General features: G+C 40.2%; 1 protein-coding gene across 1 annotated transcript in view; it reads right to left on the bottom strand.

Annotated features, from left to right (window-relative positions):
• LOC145352698 (stAR-related lipid transfer protein 9-like) overlaps positions 1 to 12,858 on the bottom strand; it is a 300,938-nt gene that overhangs the window by 286,434 nt on the left and 1,646 nt on the right. Inside the window, exon 2 of the mRNA XM_080202937.1 lies at positions 5,562 to 5,631. Coding sequence (XP_080059063.1) covers positions 5,562 to 5,631 — 70 coding nt within the window. The remainder of the gene's footprint in view (positions 1 to 5,561; positions 5,632 to 12,858) is intronic.

The following is a 12,858-nucleotide window of genomic DNA, read 5'->3' as shown; positions in this document are numbered from 1 at the left end:
TCTGCTGTAAATGTTTTGAGCTATCTGGTCGTTAAGAAAGACACTATAGATATGCAAGTCTTTTATTTGAATCTTAAATCCCACCTTGATTTTGTTACTCCTCCGGCACAGTGGTTAGCACTGCTGCCTCACAATGCCAGGGACTCATGTTTGATTCCAGTCTTGGGTGACTGTATATCGCCATGCAAACATTCTCCCCACGTCTATGTGGGTTTCCTCCAGGATTTCTCGAGTGTTCCTCCCACACTCCAAAGATGTGCAGGTTGGCTTTGGCAAAAAAGGATTGTCTCTTAGTGTCTCAAGATGTGTAGATTAGATGGATTAGCCATAGTAAATGTGTGGGGGATGGTGCTCATGGCTAAGATGCTCTGTCAGAGAGTCGGTGCAGATTTGATGGGCCAAATGGTCTCCTTCTGCACTGTGGAGATTTTATATTACTGCCCTGCCTGAGAAAAATCTATCAATCTCAGCTTTGTAATTTTATTTGACCCTCAGCTGCAACAACTGTTTTGAGGAGGAAGTTCCAGATTTGCCCTACCCTTTGTGAAATGAAGTGTTTTCCAATATACCCCAAATAACTTACTTCTAATTTTGAAGTTGTGTGTCTGGATTTGGACTCCCCACTACCACCTTGCCTTGTTAGTTCTCCCAAAATTCATGAACCCACATGTTCCATTTGCCACTGTTCTGTCAGCCTATCTATATCTTCCTGTAATCAATTTCATGTCATCTGTGAACTTAGCGATCATATCTTCTTACTTTGCCAACTAGATCATTAATGTACACTACAAACAAAGGTCACAGCACTGATCCCTGCAGTATACCACTGGGCACAAGTTTCCAGTTACAAAAATAACGTTTGACCATCACCCTCTCCTTCCTGTCACTAAGCCAGTTTTGGATCCAATTTGCCAGATTGTCCTGGATCCCATGTGTTCTTACCTTCTTGATCAATCTCCCATGTGAGCCTTACTGAAGTCCATGTAGATAACATCAACTGCATGCAACCTATCTTCATATTAAATACTTTGAACTCTAGTATCATTCTCATGAATCTACGCTTCACCCTCTCAAAGGGTATAATATCCTCACTAGATTGAATGCAGTATTCCAGCTCTGTGTTTTTGTAAAAGAACTTTCACACTTTTGTATTCTGGGATAGTTTGTTATTGTTCAATGTGTGTTGCAATATAATGTGAAGTTGATAAGTAAGCACAGCTGTCCCAAAGTGGGAAAGGATATGTGAACCATTGTACAAGTATATAAACCAGTTCACACCGGGTGCCTGGGAGAGTCTGTAACTTGGCTGTCTTGAAAATAAACCTGTTTTAAGGTACAGGCTAGCTTCAAATTCATTCTTCCTCAACATACAATTATTGGAGTTACACACTTGAGATAAATACTAATATTCCATTCACCTTTTAAGTTTTTTTGTACCTGTTCATTAGATTTTAGTGACTTTTTCCCCTTGGACTTCTCAATTTCTCGGATCTTCTTGCCTTCACACGATTTGGAAAGTTCTATGATCTATCATTCTTGGACCTGAAGCAGATGACTTTCCACTTTCCTATGCTGAGCTCTATCTGCCAAAACTTTAATCACTCACTTAATCAGCCAACGTCCCTTTGTAATTTTCTGCTCCAAACTACACTATTTACTTTGAGGCCTTAGTGTTATCAACCAATGTGCATATAAAGTTATCTATTCCTGCATATGTCATTAATAAAATCTAACGAAAGGTTGTAAGACACCAACAGTCACATCCCAATTTGAGTACACATGTATTATTCCTTCTCTGCGACTAACCTCCAAACCAATAGGTTGCTTCCAATGCCATGTGCTCTTATTTTTGTTAAAGCATCTTATATAGACTGATGTGGTTACTTTTAAAAAGGAATTTGTTACTGGTTGGAATAAGAATTTTTTTTAGGCAGGGTAAGGCAAGGGAGGAGAATGGTGGGGTTATACCAAGTGCCACACATGTAGAGAAAAAGCTTGGCACATCTCTTGGGTTAAACAGTCTGTTTCTGTTCTGTAATGTCCTTTGTTTGACTTTTAAGGTGTTGATTAAGAAGTTAAAAACTGTTCCCCAAGTTTTACTCAGCCTTGCTCTAATTCTAATGTACAATACTATAAATGGGCTTTTAGTATTTTTGTAGAGCCATGGAGCCTCCACTTCCCTTCCAAAATGGCAGTAGTATTTGGATTCAATAGTCACCTCAATTCCCAACAGATCCTATTTTTGCCAGTAGGTGAAAAGGCAGAGTGTGACTCACATGAAGACAACCTGAACTCAACAGGGTCATTTGAACTTAGTACAAAATTCAAACATGCCCCAATTTCAAAGGCCTTAACCTGCGGCAAGGGAGTTATAAATTGTTAGAATAGGCACAGATGTTCTTGAAGAGTGTATAAGATCTCTAGAACTGTCAAACTCTGAAGTTATTTAAATCCCCATCTCTTTAAAAAAAAACATCCTTGCCACGTCAATGAATGGGAGTAAAATGAAATTGTTCTATTAGTTACAATAGCTGTTTGATGACATTACCCCAATGGCTATCATTAATGCATTGTTACTTTCCACAACCTATCATTATCACAGCAGGGAGTTCCAAGTTTACATTTTGATTCATAGCTCAAAGAGCTTATAAAGAAGTAGTTGACTTTAATGTGGTATTATGACTAAGTTGTTTATAAGGGATTAAGTACTTTAGCGGGTTTTAAAGTTTTGATTGGACTTTCATGAATGGGAATTTGAAAAAAAAATAGTGAAGGCTGTAATAAATACTTAGAACTTTATTTTATTTAATCTCAACATGATTCCTGAGGTCTGCCCATGGTGGATAATGGGTGAATTGGCATGGAGGGTATAAGGATATTGGATGATGGGTGGATTGGTATGAGTGGTCATTAATTTGGAATAATTAAGAGGCTATAATAATGGAAGGGAAGCATGAGCTTACATGAATGGGCCGTGAGGTGGGTGGGAGGGAGGGGCAAGAATTAGAGGGCCTAAAATTGGGATAAAGTGCCCCAAGTCTGAGGCAAGTCTATTAAATACCCAGCCTTGGTACCTGGCTGCCCAAAGATATGAGCCCAACTCCATCCCACACCTTGCTTGCAGAACAAAGGTCCCACCAATGGTGGGTGATGGAACAGGAAAATACCTCTTCCCTGCATGGTTCAGGTCCTCAAAGAAGTCTTAAATTATGAAAATTACACATTTGTCATAGGTAATATATGTTTTTGTTACTAAACGGTGGCCAACTGTTTCCATGTTTCTAAATTGATTACTTTGTCTAGATGTTAATTTTTTGATGCAAGTCATGCTTCATTTTGGTCTTCAGGCTGCAAGTATGTTTCTTGAATAAAATGTTACTATTATATAAAAGGTCTGATTTCCACTCCTTACTCTAAAGCTGCTAATTCAAAGCTAAGAGTTTTCAGCATTCAGTGGGTTAAAGTCCCTATATCAAGAATTATTTCCCTACAAGTTCAGGCTTCCTGTTTATCCTGACTACTCTCAGTCACTAACAATACTTCTGAAAAAAAGCATTACAATTAGTCATATCAGAATTAGACAGAGAACATTTCTCCAGATATGCTTAACAATGGACATCCTCAAGGACAGAAAGTATAAATTTCACTCTAAACTGTCTATGCTGTTTACTGTTCAAAAAGGTTTACTATCTTTGATAATAGAACATAGAACATAGAACATAACAGTGCAGAACAGGCCCTTCGGCCCACGATGTTGCGCCGACCAGTTAAAAAACAATGACCCTCTAACCTAAACCAATCCCTTTTCATCCATAAACCTATCCACGGATCTCTTAAACGCCCCCAAACTAGGCGCATTTACAACTGCAGCAGGCAGGGCATTCCAATCCCTCACCACCCTCTGGGTAAAGAACTTACCCCTGACATCCGTTTTGTTTTGTGTTTTATTTTTTATTTTGTGTATTAGATAAAGTACATTTAGCTTTGACTTTTTACAGACGTTTACAATTTTGGATTTGTTCTCTGTTGCATATTTTTATTTGTGTTTACTGCCCTGGCCTGTCGGATTATGACAGTCAAGTTCCCCCTCACTATCCTGTGCCACTGCTCCCTCATATACCCTTGATTTTTTTAAATCTTCTGTTCTTGGAACACCCCTCCGCCGCGCGCCCGCCCCCCCCCCGCACCCACCCACCCAATCAGGGCTCTTGTATGAATCCTTAGTGTAAAAAAAATGCTCATATGGTCTGTCTCAACCTGTAGTTTTTTGTTTACACTCAAACTGCTCAATATCTTGCATTCCTACCTTAATTCTGACTTCCCAATTTTCCAAGCTATTGAATACACTCCCATTCTTTTGTTTAAAGCCCTCTCTACTTTCCTAGTTACACGATCCGCAAGGACCCAGCATAGTTCAGCTGCAGGCCGCCCAACAGTACAGCCCCCACTTTCCCCAGTACTGATGTCAATGTCCTCCGAACAGGTATCTACTTCTCCCATACCTGTCTTTGAGTCATGTATTCATCTCTCTAATTTTATGTACCCTTTGCCAACTTGCATGTGGCTCAGCTATAATCCAGAGACTACATCCTTGTAACGTCCATCTTTGTTTCATCATATTCAGTCTCTCACTTGTCATCCAAGGCACATTGGTTTTGGATCCCCAGCTTTCACTGTTGAAGCGTACCTACATCTAGCCAAAATACCTTCTTTTTAATCATAGAACCCCACAGTGCTGAAGTATAGCCCAGCGAGTCGGCAACAATTCTTCGAAAGAGCATCTTACCCATCCCCGTAACCTCATGCATTAACCCTAATCCCCCTAACCTACACATCTTTAGATATTAAAGGGCAATTTAATATGGCCAATGCACCTAACCTGCACATCTTTGGAATGATCACTGATCTTGACAGTAAAATCTGTAACACTTCAGTTCTTTTTGAAACTGACTTGATCCCATCTCAGAAGAAAATAAGAAATTGCAGCAAGCATAGGCATTTCAGCTTCTTGAGCTTGTGGCTCCCATTTGATAAGATCATGGTTGCTCTGCTGGGTCCTCACTTCCACTTTCTTGCCTGCCTTCTTAATTCTAAACTCCCTTGTAGATCAACAATCAGTCTAACTTAGCCTTGAATGTATACTGTGCTCTGGGATAGAGAATTCCAAATACTCTCAGATCAGGAACAGCAGCAAGAAGAAGCGGAGCATCTGAAGAAGTCCCAAGTGGTAGCGACAAATACGGAGACTAAAGTAGTTCAAAATGAAAAAATGAAAGAACAGGGAAATGAGACTAATCAAATGACTCTTTCAAATAGGACAAACAAGATAATAGTTTCAAAGAGCTAGCACAGGGACTGTGGGCTGAATGGTCTTCTTCTGTGCTAAGATTCTATGTCCAGGGTATTAAAAAAACCACAACTTTTTTTTATTCTCACATATATCAAGCTCAGAATCAGAAAGGCTCTTTTGTCAAAACAATGTTTATAAACAAAATCTTCAATTTATCTGGATTAGAGTACACTAGTACAATCAGTTCCAAACAGAGGGGAGGGACCCTTACCTTTATATTCTTGATGCTGGCTATCTTGTCATCCACACGTACAATTATACTTGATCCTTCTGCAATTTCTCTAGAGGAGAAAAGTAAACATATTTTACAATGGGATTATCCTGGCATCAAAACTGCCTTTATACAAAGAAGAATAAAACTGACACAACATTTCAAAATTCAGTCTAATATGCTTTGTTTCACTTTTCATCATTTGTACTTGACTAATTTTGACAAAGCATTTTTAGTTTTTTTCATCACATAATTGCACAAACATTTCTTGAAAAACTAACCATAAACATGAAGTTCTTAAAAGGCTACATGAATGTAATCCACCCATCCTCCATCCATTTGAGTGACTCAGTGTTCTGGTACAATAAGCAGATTACTAAAACCATTTAGAAAGAAGGCAAACAACTTTTGTTTCATGATCATTAATGTGACCATTTCCTGTGAACATACAAGAATAAACCCCATTTTAAAACTGTTCTTACATCCATGGCTCATAACATAACTATGGTCTTCAGCTCCAAACTACTGGCAATAACATAATCTTTAATTATCTTCACTTGGCACCTAGAGAGTTCAATCAGTTTACAACTCAACACCTAACCAGAAAGTCCCTCAAGTGTTGAGACTATCTCGGTTTGGTGGTTAATTGTGCTTACCATAGTCACTACATGGAAGGGAAATCAAATGGAGAGAAGAAACAGAACCCATAGCTGTTGGCGAATTTGTATCTTATTAACAAGATACTTCATATCTGCATTTGAAATAATTTTACTCCTGCCGAAGTTAGATTACAAGAGAAATAAGATTTTATTAAATATAAAATATGTGCTTTCTTAATGGGGATGCTTTAAAACAGTTAAAAGAATGAATATGCATTTACATTATGCCTTTCACATTCTCAGGATATCCCAAAACACCTTCCCATAAAATTAATTACTTTTGAAATGCAGTCACTGTTGGCTTATAGACAAGTGAAGCAGTCAATGTCTGCTCAGCAAAATCGCTCAAACAGCAATGAGCAGATTACCTGTTTTAGTGATGATGGTTAACAGATAATTGTAGATCAGGACGCTAAAAGAGCTCCCCTACTCTTCTTCAAATACACCACGGGCCCTTTGTTAATTGTTTATCAATTGGATGCAAACTGCGGTCAATAGCTGGTGATTTACTCATGCTCATTTATATTGTGGCAAGCTAAAACTTTGTTGGTGGGTTTCTCTCTCTAAATGATTTGCAGATTCACTGCCTAGTTATTTCAGGTGCAACAATGTTGTTGTCCACAAAAGACCAAACAGGGCTGCCATTTACCGTTTCATCGGAAAGATGACATCTCTGACAATGAGCAGATTGTGTTCTCCTGTCCTGAACGATAACTGCTAACATTAAACTAAGATAGCATTAGGCAGAAGATGTAGAGAGGATATGAGGAAGAACTTTATTACGCAGAGGGTGATGATGTCTGGAATTTGCTGCCTGAGTTGTTGTGGGGACAGAGACCCTAAACTTTCAGAAGTACCTGGATCTGTACCAGAAGGGCCAGATGCAGGAAGGTGAGACTAGAAAGGGCACACAGGAGCCCTCAGACTGGAATGACTAAGATGGGCTGAACGGCCTCTTTCAACGCTGTAATTTTTCTATGGTATTAAAGGTGCGAATATTTATTATTATTCAGATGGTTTATGTTAATTGATCACAAAATTCCTATAGTGGAGAAAGACTCCATTCAGCCCATCGAATCTGCGCCAACTCTCTGACAGACTATCTTACTCAGGCCCACCACCCCACCCTATCCCTGTAACCCCACACATTTTTCATGATTAATCCCCCTAACCTACACATCTTGGGACACAAAGGGCCAATTTATCGTGGCTAATCAACCTAACCTGCACATCTTTGGACTGTGGGTGGAAACCAGAGCACCCGGAGAAAACTCACGCAGAGGAAACTCACACAGAATGTACAAACTCCATACAGACAGTGAGAGGCAGCACTGCTAACCACTGTGCCACGCCAATGTGTTATCCTAATAAATTGAAAAGTGACAAATGCTAGTGTTAAAGGACTTTAAAACAGTTATATCAACTGAGCATAATCCAACCGTACAAACTCCACCTATTTCCATTACCTGTCCCTGCTAAGCCTATCTTCGCTGTAGTTTTTCTCCATGCTTTCACCACCTGAGTTTGATTATTCTACTGCTCTTGTAGCCTGGCCTCCTCACTGCAATTCCTGTAAAGTTGAAAAAGTAATTTACAGGATGTAAATGCCAGCTACGCATTTATTGGCATTTATTGCCAATCTCTAGGTACCCTTGAAAAGGTGATGGTGGCGAGTTGCCTTCTTAAACCTCTGCAGCCTCTGAGGTGTAGATACACCCACAGTGCTTTTAGGAAGGAGTTCCAGGATTTTGAGCCAGCGACACTGAAAGAATGGCAATACATTTCCAAATCAAGATGGTGAGTGGAGGGGAACCTTCAGGTGGTGGTAGTCTCAGGTATCTGCTGCTCTTGTCCTTCTAGATGGTAGTAATCGTCAGTTTGGAAGGTGCTGCCAAAGGAACCTTGGTGTGTTCCTACTGTGCATTGTAGATGGTACACACTGCTGCCAGTGTTCGAGGGTGGTGGAGATTGAATATTTGTGGAAGGGGTAGCAATCAAGAGGACTGCTTTGTCCCAGATGGTTCAAGTGTTGGAGCTGCACGCATCCAGGCAATTGCAGAGTATCCCATTACACTCCTGACTTATGCTTTGTAGATGATGGACAGGCTTTGGGGAGTCAGGAAGTGAGTTACTTGCTGCAAGATTTGTAGCCTTTGATCTAATTTGGTAGCTAGTCTTTATATGGTTAGTCCAGTTCAATTTCTTAACAATAGTAACCCCCAGGAAGTTGACAGTGGGGGATTCAGCAGTGGTAATGCCATTGAATGTCAATGGGCAATGGTTAGATCCTCTCTTGTTGAGATGGTCAACGCCTGGAACTTGTGCGGCGCAAATGTTATTTACCACGTGTCAGTCCAAGTTTGGATATTATCTGTGTCTTGCTGCATTTGGACGTGAACTGTTTAAGTATCTGAGCAGTCATGAATGGTGCTGAACATTATTCACAGATGACATTCACACATAGTTTGACAAGTACCAGCATCAGTATTTTGACATGAGAAAAGCAAAGGTTTTCCTGCGCACGACTGTGCATTAGTGTGGCAGTCCACACCTCAACAAGAAGCATTTTTGATTTGTGCCACAGTAGCTATTCAAAACAGCAAAAGTGGATAGGCTATGAGAAGGATGGCAGCAGACAGGTCAGTTTTCTATAGCAGATCTGTCAGCTCCAACAGCCCTATGCTATTAGAACCATGGAATCTCTACACTGTAGAAGGAGGCCATCCAGCCCGTCAAGTCTGCACCGACTCTCCAAAAGTTACTCCTTCCCCTCCATCCTCATTACGCCATGCTAACGTACACATCTTTGGGCATTAAGGGGCAATTTGCTATAGCCATTCTACCTAACCAGCACATCTTTGGACTGTGGGAGGAAACCAGAGCACCTGGAGGAATCCAATGCAAACACAGGGAAAACGTGCAAACTCCATACAGACAGTCACCCGAGGCTAGAATCAAACCTAGCTTCTCTGATTTCTCTTGATCCTATAAATATTTTCCTGGCACAGTAAGAAACAATGCTAACTATTGTGTCACCACGTGTAAGGCATTGTTCTTTCATTCTCTGAAAGGCAAGCCATCTTTAAAGAGGGTTTTTGTACTGTACTGTACCTGTTTTTTAAAATGAGAAAATCTGGAGCTGCAACCAGTTTGAAAGCCACCATATAAAAAGACACTAATGATAGCAAACAATAATAAAGGTAATTAGGTGTTATCTGTGGCTCAACTGGAGCAATCTCTCATCTGGGTCAGTAGGTTACTTGGCACTGTAATGGTGCAAAACTTGTTGACAAACTTCCAGTGGTCTTCAAGAGCATCTGGTTTCAGAAAAAAGTTCCTTAGGCCCTCACAAATACCAACATAGTCAGCTTCTGGAAGCATAAAGAACCACAAATGCATGGGGCAACTACCAAAGAATATGTCGTCTCTCAATTGCACGAAAGGTCCTTAAAAGGATCTCATTAAACTGTCTGCTAGACAGCCTCAGAGATGATGACCTCCCAGAATTAGTGTGGTTTTACTGTGGGTCAGCTGATAACGGTGTCCACAGCAAGGCAACAAGAAACATGCAGGGAGCAACATTTTGCAGTTCATGGACATAACTGAAGCTTTTGACATTGAGAGTCCACTTAGTCTTTGGCATTCGCTTTCCAAGCTTGGATGTCCAAGCAGTTTGCCAAACTCCCACACCTACTGCAGATGGCCTGGTTGGATGTGTTTGTGCCTGTGGCTAAATGCAACCAGCAGCATAAAGCAAAGGTATATCATGGTCCCCTAACTCTTCAATCTTTTGCTGCAACATTTAAGGAAGCTGCCAGAGACATGCCTGCAGGCATCAATATTAGCTTCTGCAGAGGGAAGTTCTTCAGTCTCGCCAGAGTGTGCACCTCCATCAAAATCAGTGGCAGTAATCTCAGAGCAGTGAATGCAGTTGGCAGTGCCCAAGCGGCCCACAGAAGGAAAACATCCCAGATTATGGTAAATAAATTTTCAAGTGCTACCAAAAATTTGGGTCTCCAAATCAGTGTCTCCTTAGGTTACATTTCGACCAGCACTATGTACATGCTATGAAGCGCTCAACATAACCACTAATAGCACCAGTTTCAAGGTTGTAGAAGAATTCTTATTCTGGATGCAAACACAAAAATCTAAACTGACACTCCCAAGCAGTACTGAGGGAGCACTGTTACCCTCTCAGGGGGATATAAAACTATCCCTTGGGAAGAAGAGCAGGAGAATTCTCTCCAGTGTCCAATCTTTATCCCTCAATCAACACCACAAAAACAAATTGTCTGGTAAGTATCACAATGCTCTTTTGTGGCAGTTTCCATCGATCAAATTGGCTGCCATATTTCCCACGCTACAACAGTGACTAACTTCAAAAGTCCTTCATTGGCTTAAACATTTTGGGCTCTGGCTCTATTAGAAAACCAGCACAGTATATCATTTCCAGCCAGGACAGTTAGTGAGATTCTGCAAGCCCAGATAAGTCTCTTTAATCTGTGTTTAACCCTCTCTCCACTCACATTGTCTGCACCTTTAAGACTTGATTACCTGTAAAGGTTCGCATGCCAACCATGATTTTGTAAATTGAGTTTGTGTCTTTACATGCCCTGTTTATGAACAGAACTCCCACTCACCTGATGAATGAGCAACGCTCTGAAAGCTTATGGCCTGTGCTACCAAATAAACCTATTGGATTTTAACCTGGTGTTGAGACTTTCTACTGTGTTTACTCCTGTCCAACGCCAGCATCTCCACATCATGAATGGAGAGAGTGGTTGCTGTACGTTCATCGGCTGAATGGAAGGGGTGCTTGCTTTGCGCTCATTTGGATGAATGGAGTGGGTGCTTACTGTGTGTTCACTGACTGAATGGAAGGTGTGCATGCTGAGTGCTCACTGGCTGAATGGAAGGGGTGCTTACTGTGTGCTCATTGGCTGAATGGAAGGGGTGCTTGCTGTGTGCTCATTGGCTGAATGGAAGGGGTGCTTGCTGAGTGCTCACTGGCTATGATTCCAACATTATACAGGAGCTGCTCATTAAAAGGTACTTGATTGGCTGTGAAACGTCTGGTAGTTATACAAATGTCGGACTCTTTCAAAACTTCCCCATTGTTTCTAAATTGCATTGGAATATCCCAAGATTGAGAAAGGTATTATACAATTCAAGCCTGCCTTCTGTCAATTGGGAACCAGAATAGGAAGTTTTGATATAATGAAGTGGTGTGTTAATATCTAAACCCATTAGAACCTGAGAATAGTAGTAGAAAATGTTAACAACGTGCAAGGTACCAGCAAGGTCAGAATCATCTCACAAGCCAAAAATCACATGGCCAGTGCATTATTTTGATTACAAGGTCAATAGGATAGAGCTGCATCCAAAGGCCTTTTAAAATTTACCTTTACTGTGAGTGATCTCTTTTAACAACAACTTGCATTTCTGGAGTGCCTTTAAGATCCCAAACTGCTTTGCAGAAGTATAACTGGACATTGCAATGCCAAGCCACATAAGGAGACAATGACAGTAATTAAAAGATTAATCGAAGCACCAGAACTAGGACAAAATTCAAAAGTTAAGTCTGGAACTAATGATGTGGGGTTCTGCCACTGATTGAGGAAAGGACAACTTAAAACTCCAGATAGAATTAGTGTAAAGGAAATTTAAATACATTTTAATATTTCAACTTGAATTTTATTTTATGTTGATTCTATATATAAATTTGCTACCTTAATTTAGTACAGAAAATAAAAAGAAAATTCCAGTCTCAGATCACTGTCTGCGTGGAGTTTGCACAGGCTCGAAGGGCCAGATGGCCTACTCCTGCTCCTATTCCTTATGTTCTTATGTCAACATGGGTTTCCTCTGGGCGCTCCAGTTTCCTTCCACAGTCCAAAGGAGTGAAGGTTAAGTTGATTGGCCATGCTAAATTGACCCTAGTGCCAAGGGATTAGCAGGGTAAGTATGTGGGGTTATGGAAATGGGGCGTGGGTGGGATTGTGGTCAGTGCAGACTTGATGGGCTGAATGGCCTCCTTCTGTACTGTAGAGATTCTATGTTTCTATGATTACAAAACTAGGAATAAGGATTTACCATAATTTATGAATAAGTATTGTAAAACTGTTGCATAACAATGTAGAAAATGTAATTTTCAATGTAATTTGTAACGAGATTCGACTGCCATTGGTGAATTTTTCATCATTCCAATTTTTTCATACTTTTTTTGCAGATCACATTACTTTCCCTATAACTTTCCAAACAAGCCAAACTTGTCTGAAATGAAAACATAAACATGCTGAAATGCACAAATACAGAGTTAAATGTTTCAGGTTGATGATCTTTCATCAGAACTGAAAGATCTTTAACCAGAAATGTTAACTCTTGTTTCTTCTCTCTCCACAAATACTGCCAGATCTGAGTGTTTCCAGTATCTTCTGTTTTCATTTCAGATTTTCAACACCTGTAGTTTTTCTGGTTGACAGAAAACATTTCCTTGGATTACTGTAAATAAGTATTTGAAGTACTTAAAGCACACTGAGAAGTGACATGCTGATTCTTTTACTGTTACCCATGGTAGCAACATAAATATCATTTGCCTTCTGTGACTTTTTAAGAAGTGTTAACACAGGATGTACAAA

The sequence above is a fragment of the Carcharhinus amblyrhynchos genome, chromosome 14 (assembly GCF_965287045.1).
Source record: "Carcharhinus amblyrhynchos chromosome 14, sCarAmb.v2.hapA, whole genome shotgun sequence".
In the NCBI taxonomy this organism is placed as follows: Eukaryota; Metazoa; Chordata; class Chondrichthyes; order Carcharhiniformes; family Carcharhinidae; genus Carcharhinus; species Carcharhinus amblyrhynchos.
Note: the sequence above shows the minus strand (reverse complement) of the source record. Positions and strands in the feature narration are given on the sequence as shown.